Source organism: Heterocephalus glaber, unplaced genomic scaffold, assembly GCF_053883595.1.
Source record: "Heterocephalus glaber isolate CG9 unplaced genomic scaffold, H.glaber_assembly_v1.0 deba00000768, whole genome shotgun sequence".
Taxonomy (NCBI): Eukaryota; Metazoa; Chordata; class Mammalia; order Rodentia; family Bathyergidae; genus Heterocephalus; species Heterocephalus glaber.
The window spans coordinates 1,661,207-1,682,285 of record NW_028258162.1 but is presented as its reverse complement, the minus strand read 5'-3'; the positions used below and the strand labels follow the sequence as shown (position 1 = coordinate 1,682,285).

Genomic DNA, 21,079 nt, shown 5'->3' with positions numbered 1-21,079 from the left:
GACCCTGTCTCAAAAAACCCAAATCATAGCACTTGTCATAGCAGTGCAGTCCAGGCCCTCTGCCTTCCCCTGCGAGGTGGGTGTGAGACCTGTTCTCAGCTCATCCTGAGGCCATGGGAAACAGATTATGTGCATGTGCCCTGCACACCCAGCATCGGTGCCCACCGGTCCAGCACTTGGAGCTCAGAGCTGGAGTTCGGGTGTGTCCAGGCAAGCATTCACTTCCCAGCACAGTTTAATTCAAGGGAATGCCAAAAACTCAGTAATTAAGCAAACAAAATGTCATCTTCTATAGTAAACATGGGCTCTGGTGTGCTTTACTGCCCTGCGTTATTGTGTCACTTCCACATGGGCTGCAGTGGCCAGGCCCCAAGACCCCGTGTGCCTGCAGGGCTGGTGGACAGGAGTGACAATGACACATGACCAGGTCCACCATGTGGGGCGTTAGGAACTTTGTCCCCCAGGCTCAACACCTCAGAGGGCTGGGGTGCACTGGCTCCATGTGCTGCGGTTGCTGGCCTGGAACTGGCCCGTCCACATCCTGTGGCATCAGCATGGGGCACACCAGTCACTGCAGCACGGTGTCCTCAGTGCCGCCTGACTCTGTCCACTTCCAAAGGGCCGGGTGGGGGTTCTTGGGAGGCCATCAGGGAGCGCAGGTCCCTCTGGTGTCTGTATGTGCGGCTGAAAATTCAGGGCTAGAGGGCACCCTTAGGTGTGCCAGAAGCTCTGAAAGAGATCTGAGGATTAGAGAGCAGGATGGAGTCAGTGTTTTGATCCTAATTTTGAAAACTGCAGCATGATTTTGTCAGAAAATGTTCTTATTGTTAGGAAAGATGCCCCAAGGCAGTAGGATTGTGGTGGGTGACTTACTAACAAAAGAACAACTTTATTAAAAGTATATGCATGTGTCTGAATTCATGAAAGACAGAGACCGTGATAAAGCAAATGCGATACAATGTTAACACACAAGGAGTCAACTTTGAGTGTCTGCATCATCCCTAACCTCTCAGCGCCCCGTGCGCCGCACACAGTAGGTGCTCAATAAATAGCTGTGAGCAGTAGAAATGCTAGATGATCACATGCCTGGAGGCTGGTCTTGTCCATCCGCCCCTCACAGACTTGCTCTGTGACCTGCGACAATCCCTGCCCCACTGCAAACTTTAGCTTCTCATCCAGATCGCTAGTGAACCTTTTGGGGGGGGTGAAAGGATTCAGGAAGCCCCAGGCTGCTACTAAGGCTGAGTCCTCCCTGCCACAGAGCAGAAGCAGGCTCTGATAGGTCTGTCACCGCCCCCTCTGACGTCGGAGGAGCAGAGGTGAGAAAGCGTACTGGGCAGCCCTTACCTGAGGCTACTGCTCCTGGGAGGTGAACCTGGTGACAGTGAGAACATGCCTCTCCTGGGGCATCTCGGTCACTGGACAGACCCGCATTGGCAAGCAACAGGAGCCCAGTGAAACTGAATAACACTGTCTTGTTTTCATGGTAACCTTCTACTTACAGCAAGTGATACTAGTTTTCCATTTTGGGAAGTGATATAAAGTTTCCTTTGAAAATAAATGTTCAAGCATGAAGGCCAGTTAATTTACTCTTTTGTGCATTGCTTGTAACTTTTATGGTTGGAAATTTGAAATCTATTTGGAAACAACTGCTGGGTAAGGGGACCTCAGAATCCCGGCGTGAATCATGACTTTGCCCACCATGTTTGATTTTTTTTCTCCCCCACTCCATACTGGTTTTTGTGTTTAGTGTTCCCACAGGGGCTCCAAAGTGTCTTTTTATAGTCTGTCTGTTCAAATCAGGATCCTGACACGATCTGATTCACACATTGTACGTGTCTTTAAGTCTCCTCCAACTGATAGATCCTTTCCCATTTTTGTTGTTTGTTTTTGTAGAGGCTAGAGATGGAACTCAAGGCCTTGTACATACTAGCTGTCTTAGTCACTTTCTCATTGCTGGGACACAATAGCCCACACCCACAACTCCAAGGAGGAGAGGTCTATTTAGGCTCATGTTTTGTAGAGGTTTCAGTCCATAGTTGGCTAGTTCCAAGGCAGGGCAGCATGCCAGAGGAGAACAGTTCATGGCACCAGGAAGCAAAGAGGGATCAAGGGAGGAGGAAGGAGATGAACCCTTTCAGTCCACACCCACAGTGACCACCTCTTCACCAGGCTTTACATCTCAACATTGAATTTAGCTACAAACTCAGCATGGACGGATCCACTGATTATTATCACATACCCATGATCCAGTCACTTCGCAAAGCCCTGCCTATGAGCACATGAGGCCTTGGGGGACATCTAGATATAAAGTATAACACTAGATAAAGGCTCTGCCACTGAGCTGCACCCTCAGACTCCCTTCCCTTTTGATCTTTGGAGTGCATTTGTTGCTGTCTGCTTTTAGCACATCCTACATTGAGGATTTGGGGTATCACCTCACACCAGATGTCATTTGTCCCCTCCCTCTGGGATATAGGTCAAGAAGCCCAATCAGAACACAGGGCCAGTTTTCTAACCCAGTTAATTTTAAAAGAAAATATCTAGCTGGGTATGGTAGCACACACCTGTAATCTCAGCACTCAGGTAGCAGAGGCAGGAGGATTGCCATGAGTTCAAGGCCAGATATCTAATATATAAACACCTTTTAAAAATTTTTATTTCAGCCAACAGTCTCAGAGGTTTCAGTCCATGGTAACTTGGATGCATCACATTGGTTCTGGGTGAGGCTGAACATCATGGTGGTAGCATGATATAGAGCAAAGCTGTTCATGGCATGGTGCCCAGGAAGCACAAAGAGAGACAGGAAGGGGTGGTGTCCCAATATCCATTCAAGGCCACGCCCCAATGACCTCACTTCCTACCACTCAGCCCTCCCTCCCAAAGTTTCTAATATCTCCCCATAGCACCATGGGTCTTTGGGACAGTCACAGACTGGCACTCTGGGAGTACTAAAGGACAGCCACTCCCAGAAGGGCACCATTTGGCTTCCCCAGGGCAGACAGGGAATGGGCAGAGCTCTGGGAAGAGAGCCTAGGGGTCTGGTTGTCTTCTTTGCTAGCTTTGGACATCAGCACCCACTTCCTGGAGCTCCATGTGTCTCTCATCCAGGACACCTGCAGCAGTGCCCAAGTTCCTGGAGAGCCATCCCTGGAAAAGGCTCTTCCTTAGTATGTAGGAGACACCCAGGATCCTGTTTCTCCCTCCAGTGGCAAAACTCCATGAGTGTGATTTCTTCACAGTTCTTACACCGAGACTCTGGAGACAGCTGACAGAGATGAGACTCTGACCCCAGATCCTACCCTGGGCAGGTCCCATCCCCTCCCTGGGCTTCAGTTTCCTCAGTGGCAAAAGAAAGGGAAAAGTGAGAGAACTAGTTCATTCATTCACTGATACTCAGCCAGTAGCCCTTCCCCTGGGCCAGTGCTCGTGCTGGGGACAGAAGAAAGCCACAGGCAAGCCCTGCCCCACCCTCCAATCTCTCCCAGGCTGGTGAATCCAATCTTCTGGAGCTGTCAGGGCCACAGGCACCTCTAGGAGGAGTCACTGGGGGCCTTCCTGGAAGAGGTGCCCCGCAGGCCAGATACCCACAGACGTTCTTTGCTTTGCTTGTGTGGGGTGAGCCTGTGTAGCATCGAAATTTAAAATTTTGTACACATCTAAAACTCAAGAAGCCGGGCGTGGTACCCTCAAAGGCCAAGTTCACAGTGGTGTCAGCCTCTCCCAGGGAACAAACGTAGCCTTCTCTCTGGCTGTGCAGTGGTGACTTCATCCCCAGTGGGCTGAGTGAGTCAGCGGGTGGAGGGCCGTGGGCTCTTTGGTCCATGAGCATTTCCAAGCAGATCTTGCCTTGTGTCCCACCCTGGCTATGGCTCCCCGAGTCCCAGGGGCAGGAGGAGGGGCACCCATTACTGCACCCCTCACTCAGGCCCCTCAGTGAGCACCAGGGCTTTTAAGTGACGCCGACCATGAGTTATCCAGCAGTTGGTCTGTTCCGGAGAACTTTGAAGCTCCTGCCATGTCCCACGGGTGACATGGAGAGGCCACATCGAGGTCGCACATCCATACAGGCGTGGTCACCACAACCAGGAGGGAAGGACTCTTCTTTCCATTTTGCAGGAGGGCAGACGGAGGCTCAAAGAGATGATAAGTCCTGCAGGAACAGGAACAGAGGAATCCAAGAAGAATGAGGAGTCGGCCTGTTGCATAAAGCCACTGTAGGGTGGTGACAACAGACAGGCGGTGACAGACACGTCAGCATTCAGGGAACCGTAAAGCACTTGGATTCTCTTGGTCTTATGATAAAATGGGGGGACCGGGCTGGGGTGCAGCTCAGTGGTGACCGCGTGCCTAGTATGTGCAAGGACCTAGATCCCATCCCCAGAACACCCCCCCAATATGGAGAGACTGTGGGCCTTCAGGGGAGAGGATATGATGGAGGAAGCTGTGGGAGGCCTGGGCCATCGCCGAGAGCAGGCTGTGGGGCCAGGAAACATGGGAGAGCTGAGCCTGATGGTCCCCGGGCAAGGCAGAGGTATGAGGACTCCCCGCCCACTGCTGGAGACCCGGGGGACCAAGGGAATGTGAGGGAGCTGACAAGGAGGCCACCAAAAGGCCTCAGCCTAGCTCATCCATGGGCCCTGTGGGAACAAGGGGCTGGCTCGAGGCAGAGGGGAGTGTATCTGGTGAGGGATGGCTCGCTGGCCGGATGATTGTGTAGCTGAGTGGGTAGGTGGAAGGATGGACAGATGGATGGTTAAATGGATGGTGGTGGATGGATGGACGGATGACTGGAAGGACGGATGGACGATGGTAGATATGTGGGTGGATGGATGAAGACAGGGTCAAAAGGAAAGGTGAGTAGAGGAAGGGAAGATCAGTAGGTGAAAGAATGGATGGATGGAGATACGGAAGGAAGAGAAGATATGTGTATGAAAAGAAAGTTGGATGAGGAGACAAATGGAAGGAAGGAAGGGAGGAGGGAGGGATGAGGAACGTGCATGGCTGTGTGAATGATGTGGAGCCCCTGGGTGCTTAGCAGGAGAGGCAGGCAGATGGGGAGATGTGTGGCCATCAGGCTGAGTGGGTAGAGAAGTGCACAGAGAGGCTGCCTCCACCCACAAAGGGCGCTGCGAACACTCATCCTGCCAGGAGGATGTTTCAGATCAACCCTGGAGTGGAGGCCTCGCTCAAAAGTGAGGCCAGCGTGACAGGAGCGTTTCTTCAGGTCCATGGCGGAATGGGTGGCCTTGAAAAGTCGTGAGCCTCTTGTCCACCTCGGTGTTCAAGCTGAGACCGGGCAGCTGTGTCCTGGGTGCCGTGAGCTCCTGTGGCAGGTGGAGGTCTGCTGTGGTGGCTTGTGATGACACAGAGAGAGAATGTGGGTCTCCAAAGCTCCCCGGAGCTGTGGCCTTCGTAGACACCCATGTTGCTGTTGGATAAAAAGCTCCTCCTTGGCATGGGGTCAGACAGCAGACTGTTGCTCATCTGTGCCGTGGGAACCGGGCTGGAATCCGAGACGGAATTCCTGGTGGGCATGCCCTGGCCAAAGCGGGCGCTGAGGACGGAGCGAGGCCTGGCAGTGCTGGTGGGCAGGTACCACCCCTCTCTGAGCCGGGATGTCCTCCGGTGAAGTGGAACCCAGGGCGCAGCAGGCAGGACGCCTGTACCCAATGCCCAGGGCACTGCAGGCTGCCCTTTGGGGGACTTCCTGGGAGCTGTGTGTGGGGAGAGGTGGGGTGACGTTGATCTATGAGTCATTGTCCCCAAGGGGCTCTGCCTGGGAAGCCCCAGCTGCCTGCCCTGGGCTGAGCTTGGGAGCAGCTGTCTGGGTGAAAGGCCCAGACCCCCTCCTCAGCTGTCCACGGGCCCCAGCCTTCCCCCCGCCCTGTCTCTGTAGAGGACCCGGCCTGAGCGCCTCTGCCCTGCTTCCCGCCCCTCACCGCCACTTCCTTGGCCTGCGACTACCTGTTAGTGCCTCAGTTTCTTCACACATAAAGGGAAGGCAATAAACTCCCCTTCCTAAGGCCACTGGGGGCACTGGAGAGTAAGTTCTGGAGCTGAGCAGAACTCACACTCATGCCCAAGGCTCCCCCAGCCTGCAGCGGCCAGAGGAAAACGAAGGCCAGAGAGGGGCTGGCCGCAGCCAGGGTCACACCATGGCCTGGCCAGGGGGGACACTGTCTTGTGAGCCAGATGGAGACCCTGGCCGGGGAGGCTGAGGGTGCTGCTGCCCTGCGGAGTCGCCTGGATTTGGTCTTTGTTTGTCATCCATGGAGCAGAGCCAGGCGGGCTGGGCAGCCCCTTTCCCCCTCCCAGCTTCCCGGTGGGCTGGGCCTTGGCCCAGCAAGGGCGGGTGTTGGTTTAGGCCCCTGGGGAGGTGGGGAGGATGTGGCTGCTCTCAGCCTCCGCCTCTCCTCCCTCCCTCCCTCCCGAGGTTGCCTCTCCTCCCATACCAGCCCTCAGCCACTGCCACTGCGCTCTCCATGCTGCGGAGAGGCCGTCCTCCCCACCATCCCGCCTGCCCGAGTGACTCAGGCTCCCCTGGCCCTCAGCCACCACAATCTCCTGGCAGGAGGCAGTGCTGGGTGTGCAGAACCCAGGGTCTAAGTGTGAGGGACGCCGGCCAGAAGGGTCCAGGACTGCTGCCATCCGGGGACACACGGGACCCACTAGCTGTGGCTGGAGGCAGCCAGCACCCCCTGCTCGGCTTTCTTTCTTGGTCCCACCATGAAGAAGGAAGTGACCTGAGAGCCCCCAAGAGGAGACCCAGCCCCCGACCCCGTGGCCCCGGGGCCCCATGCTCTGCATCTGCTGGGCATGAAGGGTGATGGCAGTGCTGTGTGGAGCCTGATGTGGAAGTACTGCATCTCTGTGAGGACCCTCAGGTACCGGGACGAGTGGCCAGGGAACAGAGGCGGCTTCTCGAGGTCCAGGAGGACACAGGGGCAGAGTGCAGAAAAGGCTCCATCTGGCTCCTGCAGAGAAACCTGGCATCTCTGGCATTGGGCTGCGGCACCGCATGCCCACTGGGGAGGGAATGGCCATGCCAGGTGCAGTGTGCACAGTGCCCTAGGTTTGTTCCATAACTCACTGGCACTGGGCTCCGGTGTGTGACCTTAGCCCTGCCTCTGACCTCTCTGAGCTGGAGAGGCAAAATGCAGCTCACATTCATTCCTTCTGTGCACTGTCATGACCAGTTCACATGACATCTGTCCCCCCGGGGCTGGGGATCCGGTACCAGGCTGCCAAGGTAGGACACCAGCTGGCTGTGGCATTATTAGACACGTGAAGGGGAGGTTTCCTCTCGGCATGCTTTTAGGATTAGTGTGAGGATTAAGTGAGGTAATAGCACAGAGCAGGGCCTGGCAGGCCACGTACAGGAGCCGCAGGGAGTAAGGAGCTGGTGCTGCTGCTCTTGTTACCAAACCTTCTCAGCATGCCTAGGGAGGTGCCTGGACCAGTGCCCCTCCATGGGGGAGTGCGGAAGGGGAGCCCAGCCCGAGGAGGGGGCCGAGGGGGCGTCCAGCCCCTGCAGCTGCCGGACCAGGCGGCCAGGGCACCAGAAGCCGGGGGTCTTGGGCAAAGCTGGGGCACCTCCTCTGAAAAGGGGTTTGTAGGGGTCGTAGTAGCATAGGGGAGGACTTGGCAGCCACCACCCACTTGGAATGTGTCTTTGTATCTTAGATACCACCCAAGGGGCTAGATTTTATTTAAAGGAGTTGTTTTCTGCAAGGCCAGGTGTTAATTCTTTTTGCCTACCCTCACTGTCTGGTGTATAGGCTATATAACTTCCTCCCTCCCTTCCTTCCACCCTTGCTCCCTTTTCACTTTCTTTCCTCCCTTTTTTTGTTCCTTCCTTTTGCGTTCTTTCCTTCTCAAAATATTTGTGATTGCACATAGGCAATACCTATAATAAAATAATTAATAAAACATCAGGATCAGGAAAAGCACATTTCAGAATAGGATGTCAGGGGCCCAGAGTAAATCATCAACATCATCATCATCATCATCATCATAAAATAGAACAGAACCGAGGTCCTGAGGCCGTTTTGTTGCAGTGAAAATTGCTGAGCTTCCTAGTGGCTGCAGAGGAAGGGGAAATGTACCCACATAGGTCTCTGCTGGTAGGTGAGAGTGTGGGAGGCCCTGGCATGGAGAGGCTGGGGGCTGGGCAGATTTGGGGGGGGCCAGGCAGACAGTGAGCGTGAGGTGTTTTTGTAGCAAACCCCTGGAGAGACTCAGTGGCTGCACCCCCAGACCTGGGGAGACCGCCTAGGATGGGAAACTGGGGGACTGGGCCAGGCGGGTGAGTCCCGGGCTCCGGCTGTGCCTGACACTCTCTTCCCACTAACCAGAGCTGAATTTTCCAGCATCTCATTCCGCCCTGAGGTTTCCGGACCAGCCTCAGGAAACCTCAGGGTCTGTTGACAGGATGCAGAAAGCCCAGCGCTGGGTGCCCCATTGTGCCCTGGGGCGCGAGCCCCTCATGGAACTGGCAGACTGGCCCTCTGTGCCTCAGTTCCCTCATCCACAAAATGGGAGGAGGTGGAGCCTCTGGGGGCCACGGGGAGTCTTGATGTCCATGACGCAAGAGCAGCGGGGGTGGGTGGGTGTGGCTGCTCATTCACACTGGGTTTGTCCCGGCCCCTCCCTGAGGACTGGGGGCCCTGTCCTGGCACAGCCCGGGAGGACGGTCCTTGGGGGGTTCCCAGAGCAGTGCTCTTTTGTTGTCCCCCCAAAGGAACTGAGGCTCCCCCAGAGCCAGCTAGACCTCGGCACCGGCACCGCAGAATCCTAGCCCCTGGGCTTCCTGGGGAGACCTGAGTCAGCCCCTCTGCAGCCTGAGGCTGGGCCAGTGGCTGCTGCGGGGACGAATTGGAGGGTTGCATGGGACAGCGCATACTTTTCCCCTTGCGTCTTCAGATTCCCCTCGGCGTGCGCAGGTCATCCCTGGCTGGGTCCCACTCACATCTGGAAAAGCGTGAGGTGTGCATGGAGTGGCTGCTGGCCGACTGGCCCTGGCCCTCTGCCAGAGACTTGGGAGGCTCCAGTCAGGGGTCTCTGGAACTGGCCAGCCCGGGTCTCCAAGGAGCCATCCTGGCTCCAGGCCAGGGGACTGGACAGCTGCAGAACTGTCACACTGGGGTGCAGAACCAGCAAAGCTCCACGGTAAGAAGCACTGTTCGCTGCCGGTGCCTGGGCCTCTCTGGGAAGTGGAGTGGGATCGGACGGGCAGGCTTGGTGGCAAAGTTATCAGGTACCAGCGGAGCCTGCCAGTGTCACCCCACCCCTCACCTGCACCCCTTCCTTTCCTCCAAGCCTCTGTGGGGTATGAGGGACAGAGCAAATGAGTGGAAAGAGCACGGGCTTGGGTGGGCACCCTTAGTGGAGACCCAGTGTGGCCCTTTCTCCTGTGAAAGTGACCATAAGAGCTGTGGAGAAGGTTCAGTGCCCACAGCCTGGCCTGGCGGGGATGGGCACCACGCAGGACGGGCAGCCCCTGGCAACTGAGGCGCTGGCTGTGTCCCTTGAGCCAGCAGCCTCCCTCCACCTGTCTTCCCCTGAGCACTCGGTTCGGGGCCTGTGTCCCTCGCAGGCCTTGCTCCGTGCCCCTGCCCGGTGCCCCTGTCCATCCAGCCTTTCTCAGTCAGGCTGCAGAATCACATTTGGTTTTGTGTCCTGAGAGCCAGTGGGTTGGTGGGCCTTCTGGCGGGCTAGGGCAGCCTACTGACCCGGGGGGGCGCAGCTGGTCCCCTCAGGCCTGCCCCTTGCTCCTCCCCCACTGCAGCCTCACCTGGGCCGGAGGCTGGGGAGCAGCTGGCAGCCGGGCTCAGGGAGCTTCCGGGGGGCTTCATGGACAGCGGGCCATCTGGTACCCCAGGTCAGGCACAGGAAGCTCCCCTCCTCCCCGCCAAGTACTTCTCCGGAGCTGGACTCTTTCCTGGTTGTGTCACCTCTCCTGCCACACAGTGGCCTGGCCCTGCATTCTGGGCCCCCAGCTCATCTGGCTCCAAGTCTTGGGCTGGCCTGCTCTGGCCAGGACTGCCTGCGGCCATGTGTGGTGTCACCAGCCCCACCCACCTAGCTGTCCCCTGGGACACGCCCTAGGCTGCCCTGCCCTTCTGCGGCAGGGCCCAGAGTGGAGTCTGGGACGAGACAGGGACCAGGAGGGAGCAGAGCGGCAGGGCGGAGGGGGCCGTGGGGTGGTGGAGAAGGCTTCCCCCGAATGCCCCACCGAGGATGAACGGGTGGACAAAGTAGGGTGACACCATACACAGGGTCCCCCGAGGGAATGCAGTTCTGACCCAGGCTACCACACGGGTGATCTGGACACATTCTGCTGAGAGAAAGAAGCCAGTCACAAAGGGCTGGCTATTACCTGACTCCATTTACAGGAAGCCCCCAGCACCAGCGACGCTGTAGCTCTGGCCTTCAGATGGGACATGGGCCGTGGGAGGAGAGGGGGACTCTCTAGGAGGTGGCCCTGTGTGGGGACAGGGGCTGAGTCCCCAGAGGCCCTGCCTGGCCTAGAGGAGACATGGTTGGCCCCTGGCCTCCCCCTGCCACCCTGGTCCCATTTTAGGCCTGAGCTGCTTTCAAAGTCAGTAGGGCGCCCTTTCTTCAGGGTGCCTCTCCCACCGCCTCTGTCCTGCCAGCTCCAGCTGGCTGTTGGTGACAACAGAGCACCCGTGTGGTGGCCAGAGACCCAGTCGGGTCTTGGTACTCTGGACGAAGCAGAGTCCAGAAACTCGAGTGGCCCCGAAATGCGATCAGTCAAGAGAGGCTGGCAGGGAGGCCGCTGTATTATTTATGGTCCGGGGCCTGTACAGGGTGGCGCTGGGACTGGCAGTGCCCCGGGGCTTGGTGGGGAGCAGGGCCGTGGGGAGGCGGGGCCCCGGGGTGGCTGGCACCCTGTCCCCGGGGTGTGGCTTCCTGGAGGCCTTCGGAGCAAGGAGGAAGTCAGACTCAGGGCCTGGGCAGGGCCCACTGCTGCTCATCCCCAGGGGCCCAGGAGGCAGCCAGCCTGGGGCTCCTGGGACCCACACCCACTCCTTGACACTGTGAGTACCGCCCGGGCCAGGCAGCCGGGAGAGCTGGGGGTGCGGGTCGGGTCCCTGGGCTGGCATGGGGGTGTCCACTGTTCCGTAGAGCGGCTTTGGCGGACGTTCGTTCCTCTCCCGGAAGGCATCCGGGCCTGCAGTGGCTCTGGGTACAGGTGTTTCCTGCAGTGGTCATAAGGGGGATCGTGGTTCTCTCCCCTGAGCATGAGGCCGGCCCCAGCCCCTTGGGGGTGACGTCCCCACCCCTGGCCCACGTAGACTGCCAGAGGTTCAGTTCTGGTTCCTCTCGTGGGCCTTCACAGCGGCCTGAGAAAGAGGAGCTCTTAGAACACCCATTCTATGGCTGAGTAAACTGAGGCCCTGGGAGGGCACAGCTGTCTGGAGCTCTGGGAACAGTGCAGTTTCCCCCCTGACACTGATGTCACCTGCTCTGTCCAGGCCAGAGGAACAGGAGGCTTGGCCAGGCCCTGGGCAAGGAAGACAGGCCCCCCCCACACCCACTCCCTGGCCTCTCCCCACCCCCACCCCGCCAGGAGCCACCTGACTATGGCAGCTTCTGCTTCTTTTACTTCCTTCTGAAATGGCCCAGAGTGGAACCTTAACATCTGCAGACCCCTGGGGGTGGGAGGGGCCTGGGGCATGGTCCCCACTGGCACTGCGCCCTGAGTCATCCCCTTTAGTGGGGCACAGAGGGGCCCCAGGAGGCTCAGGGACATTCCCTGCTTCCTCTCATATAAGCCTCCCAGAACCCTGAAAGAAAGGGCTGTCCCCTGTGGCAACACGAAGCGCTCACTGGCTGGGAGATGCAGGGGTCCGTCCAGTGTCATTGGGAGCTCAGCCCAGAGGCTGAGCAGTCTTCTTTCTGGGGCACAGCAGGCAGGAGTGAGATTCTGGGCAGGACCTAAAGGATGCCGCCAGGACCCAGGCCAGCTGCATCCAGTACCTGCGGGGTGGGTCCCCAGATGAGCCTCCTTCCTGAGGCCTCGAGTCCTCGCTTGTGTGATGGCTGAGGAGTTAGGAATCTTTCAGCACCCTGTGACTCTATGGCTTCATGCACGTCATTTAGTCATTCAATTACTTCACAAGCACATATTGAGCACCTACTGCATGCCAAGCACTGTCTTGTCTCTAGGGATTCGGAAGTGATAAACCAGACCAAACATCATTGCTGTTCTGGGGGCGGGGGGTGTCAAACAACATAAAACTAGACTAAGACATGCACGTGGGTCAGGGTGGCGTGTTCTATGATGGCAGGCACAGCAGTGGGGACAGACGCACGGGAAGGGAAAATAATGGATGGGTTTTATTTTTTTGCTTTTGTTTTTTGAGACAAGGTCTTGCTATAGAGCCCAGGCTGGCCTTGAACTCTGTGATCCTCCTGCCTCAGCCTCCTAAGCGCTAGGATTACAAATGTGAGTCTCAACTGTGTTCTATAGCCATGTGACCTTGTGACAAGCCGCCTGTCTCAGGTTCAGTCTGCCAGTGAGGACCTTTTTGTTGCATGTGATAAAAAGTTCAAATCCAGCAGGCTTGTGCAGAAAAGAGGCTCCATTGGTCCACCGAGCTGTGATGCATAGAGGGCATGGGCTTCAAGAACGACTGGATCCAGGATTTGAACTTTTGCCTCTCAAACACTGTTTCACCTTGGCTCTTCCTAGACCATAGCGAGTACTCGGAAAACATTAGTTATGGCCTCCGATGGAGTCAGCATCAGCCCTGTGAAGGCCAGCCAGCAGCAAGTGCCAGGGGCCAGGCCTCAGGGAGCAACTTAGTATTTCTGGCTTGAGGATGTTCAAGTGCCTGGGGGAAGGTGGGAGGAGGAAAGAGGAAATTGAAACACCACCCAGGGCCTTCCACCGGCCGAGGGGCGTGAGCTCCCAGGCCTGGGGGAGCCAGAGGAGGAGCCTGGGAGTTCTCAACCACAGGGTCTCTCCGGAGGCTTCCTGGAGGGGGTGGCTGCTGAGCTAGACTTTGATGCAGAGGAGGTCTGGGCTGGGGACTGAGGTGGACGGAGCAGGAGCCTGGGGCTGGGCTCCTCGATGGAGTCCCTGGCTGAGTGGAGGCCGGAGGGGCTCCAGGGTGCTTCGGGCAGAGTGAGCACACTTAGAATTTGGGACTCACTCGGTGGTTTCTGGGCGGCATCCATGCCGGGGTGTACAGGGGAAGTCACTGCACAAATGCGGGTGTTGAAACACCTTCCCAGCAGAGTGACCGTGACCGCCAAGCTCTGTCACACTGCAGCGGAAGCAGCGCACGCAGCCAGTCTGAAGCCCGGTGCCCGCTAAGAGGGGCCCTGTCACAGCCCGCCCCCCACACGGAGGCAGGGTAGCCACCTGCCCTGCCCGAGTGCACCCCAGCACTCTGTCAGCTGAGCCAGTAGGAAGAAGGTGGGGTGCGGGGCAGGATAGGCCCCACTTCCCCAGGTGCTGCTGTGACCCCATGGGCACCTGTCTTTACCTCTTAGAGTCTCGGTTTCCTGGTAAAGTGAGGGTAGTAGCCGGGCATGGTGGCACATGCCTGTCATCCCAGGAGGGTCACTGCCAGTTCCAGGCCCAGGCACATGGTGGGTTCAGGCCAGCCTGAAGTACGTAGCGAGACCCTATCTCAAAAAACAAGAAAACCCGGGCTGGGGACTTAGCTCAGTGGTTCCGCTGCCTGCCTCGCAAGCACAAGGTCCCGAGTTCGATCCCCGGTACCAAAAAAAAAAAAAAACCCAAACAAAATTAGTAACTAAATATAAATTAAAAGAAATATCCATTCTTCGTTTGGTCTCAGAATTCTCAATTTGATCTTAAAATCTTTACAGAATACTCAGGTTGGCAATGCGGACTTGAACCAAGTGGGAGATTGAGCCCCTCCCTGCAGGGTGGGCCTAGGACTCAGGGTACGCACGCGCAGTTCTGTGAAAACAGAGCTAGGTGAAACCCTGGGGTTCCTGCAGATGTTCGTTTCTTAAGTGATTCAGTGAGACAAAGGATTGAAGAGGAAAAAGAGAAAGACCACTGTACTTCGCCCAGGACTGTGAGTGGAGTGATGGGGACACAGCCAGAGGGGTCTGCAAAGGACATTTGGGCTGGGGTGACTCTATTTTTGTGTTTTTCCTGACCCGGTATTGCTATGTAGCCCAGGCTGGCCTTGAACTCTGTGGATCCTCCTGCCTCAGCCTCCTGAGTGCTGGGATGACAGGTGTGGGCCACCACACCTGGGGAGGAGGGAGGGTATTTGGGCCGCTGGTCCAAAGCTGAGGGCTGGACATGGGAAGCTACCGTGTCTCACTTCCTCTTTCGGCCCTAAGACTTGCCAGGTGACTGTCCCCTCTCCCAGGTGACATCACAGGCTGTCAGAGCTCACCCTGCCCACATCCTCAGGGCACGATGGAAAACCAAGGCAGAGGACACGATGTGCCTTAATCTGTCACTACACAGGGAGGCCTGGTGACCTGGGGACCACTGCTAGGCTGGGCTAGGCCTCACCGTCTGACCTAGGCATAGGTCCCAGGGCCTCTCTGGGCCTCAGGTTGACATTTGCAAAATGCACCTTTGGTTCTGTCAGAGCAGGCAAATGTAAAAAGGCCACCAGAAGACCCTAGCCTAGGACCTGGCACCTCACACTCTGTTAGGATTCCTTCTATTTTTGTTAGGAGTTTTTGAGACAGGGTTGTGCTATGTAGTTCAGGCTGGCCTCGAACTCGTGGTGATCCTCCTGCCTCAGGAGTGCAGGGGATCACAGGCCTAGACCACAACACTAAATTCAGATCCCTTCGTTTTTAGGGTAGACTCAGAATGAACGGCACACATCTACCCTGACACCCCCCACCCCCCACCCCACCCCCGCTGCCCCGGAAGCCGGGTCAAGCGAGTTACTCCACTAGTACACAGCTGATAGCTACGGCATGCAGCTGTCACTGCCCAGGACTCTTCAGTGCTGGGGCTGCCATTTGGGACTTGGGGCAGAGAAATGACGAGGAAACAAACCACAGAATGAGGTCATTTCCAGTGTGGCAACAAAGGAGGACCCAACAGTGTGATGCGGCAGCAGTGACTTGCAGGTGGTCAGCAAAGTTTCTTGGAGGAAGGAACCTCAGGCCACAGTGTGGAGACCTGTGTGGTGGCAGAGGAAAGAGCAATGTGGACTCACGCCCCGGGTATTTAGGCTTGAAGGACAGGGCCCTGCTGGACCATGATCACCTCCTTCCGCAGACATTGGCTGGGGCCGGACTGGCCAGGCCACCTCTTCGCACAGCGAAATGGGCAGGGGGTGCCCAGCTTGGAGTGACCTGAGAGAGCGATCAAGGGTGACAGACACAGCCATGCAGTCACCAGGGCTGCTGTGACCTGCAGGCAGTCGTGAGCTTGGTACACCGCAGGGGACTTCTCAGTACTGGGCTCTGCTGGCTGGGTTGAGACCTGGTCTGGAAAGACTGTGGCTGGATCCTAGGGTGAGTTTGGGTCAGAACTGCAGTTGTTTGTGTCCAAAAAGGAAGAAAAAAACATTCTGTGCTGGAACCCTGAAGATGTTTGACCCTAAATGTGTCCTGCTCACCCAAAGAGGGCCAGGTTTCTTTTATCTCTTTTCTTCTTTTCCAGTGCTGGGGATGGAACCTAGGGCCTTTGCACTGAGCTACATCTCCAGCCCTTTTTAATTTTCAAGACAGGGCCTCACTAAGTTGCTGAGTTGTCCAGGCTAGGATGGAACTTGTGATCCTCCTGCCTCAGCCTGCCACAGGGCTGGGATTGTAGAAGTGCACCACCACACGGGCTGGTGTGTGGCAGTTTTCTACTGGTGTAGACCAGGAAGATGAGGTTAGGTGGCCTGGTCAGGGGTCCCCAGGAAGGTCAGCAGCAGCATTCTGGAACAGAGTTCAGAGAAGTCCTTGTGTGTCCCTGCCCTGTGCCCTGCATGGCAAGGTCAGAGGGCTGGGGGCGGGGCGTGCTTGCTCCTCTGCTGGAAAGGGCTGGTGTCTCCGCTCCCCCAAAGTGGCACCCCAAGAATGTCAGAGCTGGAAGGACTTTGAGAAGCCACTCTCAGGCCACCTTCCCACAGAGCAGGGTTGGGAATGGGATAGGAGAGGTACTGATGACAAACGGAACATGTAGGGCCCCTGGCCAAAGGGCAAGGGGTAAGAGGTGCGACCCAGAAACAGGGAGCGATGTTCCAGGCTCAGCTCAGCCCCCAATTTCGAGGCACAGATGCCCCAGAGAGAAGCTGATGACAGTAAGCACCAGGGTGCCTCAGCCCCCACGCGTCCTGGTGGGGCGGGCAGAGGGGATGAGACCCGTACTGGCTGCAATGCTAACGTGGGTGTTTTCTGGTGTGTTGTGACTGTCATTTTCTGGGTTGTTGGAAACGGAACCCAGGGCCAGGCTAGCGCTTTGCCTATATTTACCCCAGCCTATTCATTCTACCCCGCTCTTTCTGAGACAGGGTCTCACTTTGAATATGTAGCCCAGGCTGGCCTTGCACCAGCCTCAGCCTTGATCTTCCTGCCTCAGCCTCCCCAGTGCTTTAAAATATTTTTTAAAAGAGGGATCTCACTCTGTTGCCCAGGCTGGCTTCAAACTTCTGAGCTCCAGTGACCCTCCTGTCTCAGCCTCCCGACCACCTGGGACTGCAGGCACGTGCTGCTGTGCCCGGCTTCACAGGGCATGGGGGTGGTGGTTACCAAGTGTGTGCCACCCCTGACCTCACTGGATTCTCATGAGGAATCCTGTCCAGCAGCTGGGTAAATCGAGGCAGCCAGGTGATTTGCCCAAGTTCCTTACCAGCCAGAAGGCATCGGCGTCTGAGTGGAGGCCTGGGACTGAGCTTTCCCTGGAGAGGTGGAGGGTTGTCCCATGCAGTGGGTGCGGTGGGCGACAGAGACCCTGTGCTCCCCACCCGTGGAGCCCAAGCTCGTCCCACCTCCCTCCTAGTGTCCTCAGTCCTCGGTCACCTTGGTCATCCACACGGCAACTGGACCAGGTGTGACGCGGGGGGCTGACCCCTCCTGCCAGGTGGGAGATGGGAAAAGATCCCCTCAGAGGAGGATGGGCCAGCAGAGGGGACTTGGGCTTTGTCGGCTTCCTGTCCCGCAGAGGCAGGGACAGAGCCCACCCGGAGAGCCCCGTGCACAGCCAGGCCCGGAGCCCGAGTCTCTTCCTGTGATTGGCCTGGGTCTCTGCTCTGTTTAAAATTTGAAGGAGGCCAGGCATGGTGGCACACACCTGTAATCCTAGCACCCAGCACTCAGGAGGCTGAGGCAGGAGGATCTCCATGAGTTCAAGGCCAACTTGGGCTACAGGTACCTGCAACGGCTTTTGACAGGCCAGGAGCAGGTGGACAATATCCCCTGGACCAGAACTGAGGGCACCATTGATTAACTTTGTGGAAGGTGGAGGCTGTCACCTAAGGTGGCTCTCCACAGAGGGGCGGGTGGCGTGAACAGGGTGGGAAGACAGGCCCTAAGGGAAGTAGTTGCTGTTTCCGGGCTGGGCTGGGCTGTAAGCGGCTGCCATGGGACCGCAGTGTCCTAGCCCTGGGGTTTTGTCTCTGTTGTGCAGTGCTGGGGACGGACTGTGTCGGCCCAAGAGTGGAAGTGGAGCTGCCAGGCCCCGAGAGGCCCAGCCTGGGAAGGGACGAAGCCTCCACTTCTCTGCATTGTGCTCGAGGGGAGGGGACTCCGCCCCAGCAATGGGTGGGAGGGAGGAACTGATGAGGGTACAAGGGAAGGAAGCTTGGCCTCAGTTCTGCACCCAGGGGGCGCGCCTTTAGGATTTGGCGGGACCTGGGTCACACAGGATGGGGTTCTGAAGTCATTGTTGCCTGCATCATTCAAAGCCCAGGTTTGGTGGACACTGTCTTTGCTGAGAGGAGGGGACCCTCAGGTGCCAGCTGGGGACAGAGGGACATCTAAGTGGCCGCCCCCCTTCAGCGACCTTCACTGTTAAGCCTCCCTATCTTGGCTACATGGCACAATAGCCGCTAGCCCTGGTGCCATTTAAATGTTAACAAGTTGAAATGAGATAACAATGACAACTCGGTTCCTAGGGACCCCAGCCACACACCAAGGGCTCTGTGGCACCTGGCTTGAGAAGCAGACAGCTGAGAACACAGCCCTGTCCACTCTGTCACCACCATAGCCACACCCAGGCCCACCATGCCAGCCGCATGCCAGCCTAGCATCTTGGCCCTGTGGGTCCCCACCACCCGACCTCCAGGCGTCAGGGACAGGAAGGGCCCCTCTGGCCGTGGAATATGTAGACCCCTCCCCCAGACAAGGTTTGGTTTCCATGACTGGAGACCAAGGTGAAGACAGCGGCCCATAGCCACGCACTTTTGGGTGCATTTGAAGCCAATGAGTTTTATTCATCTTGGCAGCATCTTTTTGGGTTTGAAAGAGGGAATGTGTGAAACACAGTGTTTGTTTGGTCTAGCGGCAGTGTCGGATGTACATATGGGATGCAAAAATCCCCTAAAATAATTCGGGGGCTCCCTGCCTGGGAATCCCCGAGTCTTCCAGGAGTTGGAGTCTGGGGCTGCGTTCAGTGCCAGTAAGCAGTCCTTCCCTGCAATGCTTGGAGGCCCACTAGCTCCTCCCACCTGCCCTGCAGCTGCTCTCCTGAGCTCCTGTGCCTTCTCCCTGCTCAGCGTCTTCTGTGTTTGGTTTACTATAGCCACACACCCGAGACTGAGACACGGTACCTTACAAAGAACAGAGAGCTGGGAGTGGTGGCACATGCCCACCAGGCTGGCCTTCAACTCACTGTGCAGCCCCACTCACTTCCTTGTCCTATCCCTAGCTCCCAAAAACCAAAAATCTTTTTGTCTCCATCATGTGCCTTTCTGAGCATCACATGCAAACAGAAGCAAACCCTAGATGGCCTTTTGTGTCTCGCTTCTTTGACTTAGCATGACGTTTGCAAGGTCCTTCCATGTTGTAACAGAGTCCATATGCATTCCTTTACATGGCTCTGTAATGTTCCGTTGTGCTGTATTTATTTAGTTCAGCCAGTCACCAGTGGATGGACGGCTGTTTTCACTTTTAGGCTATGAATAATATCAATCTGGATATTTACATGCAAGGTTCCATGTGGACTTTGTTTTCAGTTCTCTTGGGTAGATATCTAGGTGTGGAACTGCTGTGTCACATAGTGGCCACACTTTCTTAGATTCTCACCAGCAGTGCTGAGGGTCTCTGTTTCACCAGGTCCTCACCAGCACTGGTTATTGTTGGTTCTTTTGATCTTGCCTCCCTATCTGCTGTGAGGGGGGAATCTCCTGGTGGCTTTGATTTGCATTTCTGTAATGACTAATGACATCAGCCCTGTTCATATGCTCATTGGCCACTCGTGTCTGGTGTGTTTGTGTGTGTGTGCGCGCGCGTGTGTGCACGTATGAATCTACATGTGCAGCAATTGGCACTGAACCCAGGGCCTTCACACTAAACCACCTCCTCAGCCCCTATTTTGTTTTTAACTTTGAGACAGGGTCTTTCAAAGTTGCCCAGGTTGGGCTCCAACTTGTGATCCTCCTGTCTCAGCCTCCCAGAATGGTAGCACTATAGGCCCAGAGGCCACCACACCTGGCTTCCTGTATCACTTTTGACAAAGAGTTGATTTAAACCTTTTCCCCATTTAAAAACTGTATGATCTCCTTGTAATTGAGTCAGGGCATTCTTTCTATACTTTGTCTTCTTGTCACTGAGTTATAAATGTGGTTTCTATACTCTATATTGGTTATGTGATTTTCAAATTCTTTCTTCTGCTATATTATCTTTTCACTTTCTTGATGGTATCTTTTGAAGAGCAGTTTTTAACTTTTATGAAGTCCAACTCATCAGTTCTTCCTTTCATCACTTGTGTTTTGGTGTCATGTCTGAGAAATCATCACTTAAATCAAAATCACAGATTTCCTCCCATGTTGTCATCTCTCTTCCTTCTGGATTTCCGATCACTTCTAATAGTATAGAGGTGGGGCCCTTCTGCATGTGGATGGCCAATTGCTGCTGCGCTATTTGTTGAAAAACTATTTTTTTCAGTGACTTGTCTTAACACTTTTGCCAAAAATCATTTGACAATCCTTTTTCTTTTTGGTTTTGAGACAGGGACTCTGTATAGCACAGGGTGGCCTTGAACTCACTATGTAGCTCAGGCAGGCCTCAAATTTATGATGATCGTCCTGCCTCAGCCTCCTGAGTGCTGGGATGACTGGTGTGTGCCACCACGCCAGGCTACAATAGTTTTGGGGGGAGGGGATGGAACCCTGGGCCTGACACATGCAAGTGCTGCCTCTTGCAAGCTCTGTGCCGCTGAACTACAGGCCTGGCCTTGACGACACATTTTTAAATGTTATTTTCATGGGGATTAAACCCACCCCCACATTAAAGAAAGCATGCTCCAGGTCGCCTGCAGAACTAAAGAAGCTGGGTTCTAGGGGCCGGGGGCTGTGCCTCAGGAGCAGGGCACTTGTCTATTATGTTTGAGGCCCCTGGGTTCATCTTCAGCCCTGAAAACAAAACCAAACAACAACCCTGTGTTCTGCTACCTGATGTCCTGAACCTGGGGTCACCATGTGGTACTTTAGCAGCATTTAAGGTGAGACACAACCTTTTTTTCGAGTCAGGGTCTCACTGTGAATTTTGGCCTTGAACTCCCAGCAATCCTCCTGCCTCAGGCTCCTGAGTGCTAGGATTACAGGCATGCACTGCCATGCCTGGCAAGGATGCAGTGTTTCTTAAAGTGGGGTCTGATGGACATGACACCCTGCATTCTTAGGGCTCCACCAGTCCTTGTGCTTGAGAAACCCTTAGTATGGAGAGAGCCCTTTCTCGCACAGGGCAGTAGAGGCCCAGACAGGGACTGTCCAAAGCCAGGCGTCCGCCAGTGCCCACAGCCGGCTCAGGGGCGGTGTGGGGTGTGGGAAGAGCCCGCGCACTCGGCACAGTTCTGCCTGGTTCCGAAGAGCGGTGGCTGGCGGGTCAGATCCCTCTCTCTGTCTGTGGAGCTCTGGGCAGGTGAGTGGACCCACTGGCTGGTGAT

At 56.1% G+C, this 21,079-nt stretch overlaps 1 protein-coding gene across 8 annotated transcripts in view; it reads left to right on the top strand.

Annotated features, from left to right (window-relative positions):
• The window catches only part of Iqsec1 (IQ motif and Sec7 domain ArfGEF 1), a 280,229-nt gene that overhangs the window by 201,270 nt on the left and 57,880 nt on the right, over nucleotides 1–21,079 (top strand). Inside the window, exon 1 of one of the 8 annotated variants that reach the window (XM_087207197.1) lies at nucleotides 6,503–6,887. The exons of 6 other annotated variants lie outside the window; for them this stretch is intronic. In XM_087207197.1, coding sequence (XP_087063323.1) covers nucleotides 6,820–6,887 — 68 coding nt within the window. In that variant the 5' untranslated portion in view covers nucleotides 6,503–6,819. Of the gene's footprint in view, nucleotides 1–6,502; nucleotides 6,888–10,930; nucleotides 11,064–21,079 lie in introns of those variants that run through there. One more of the 8 variants, XM_087207195.1, reaches the window with a different exon arrangement.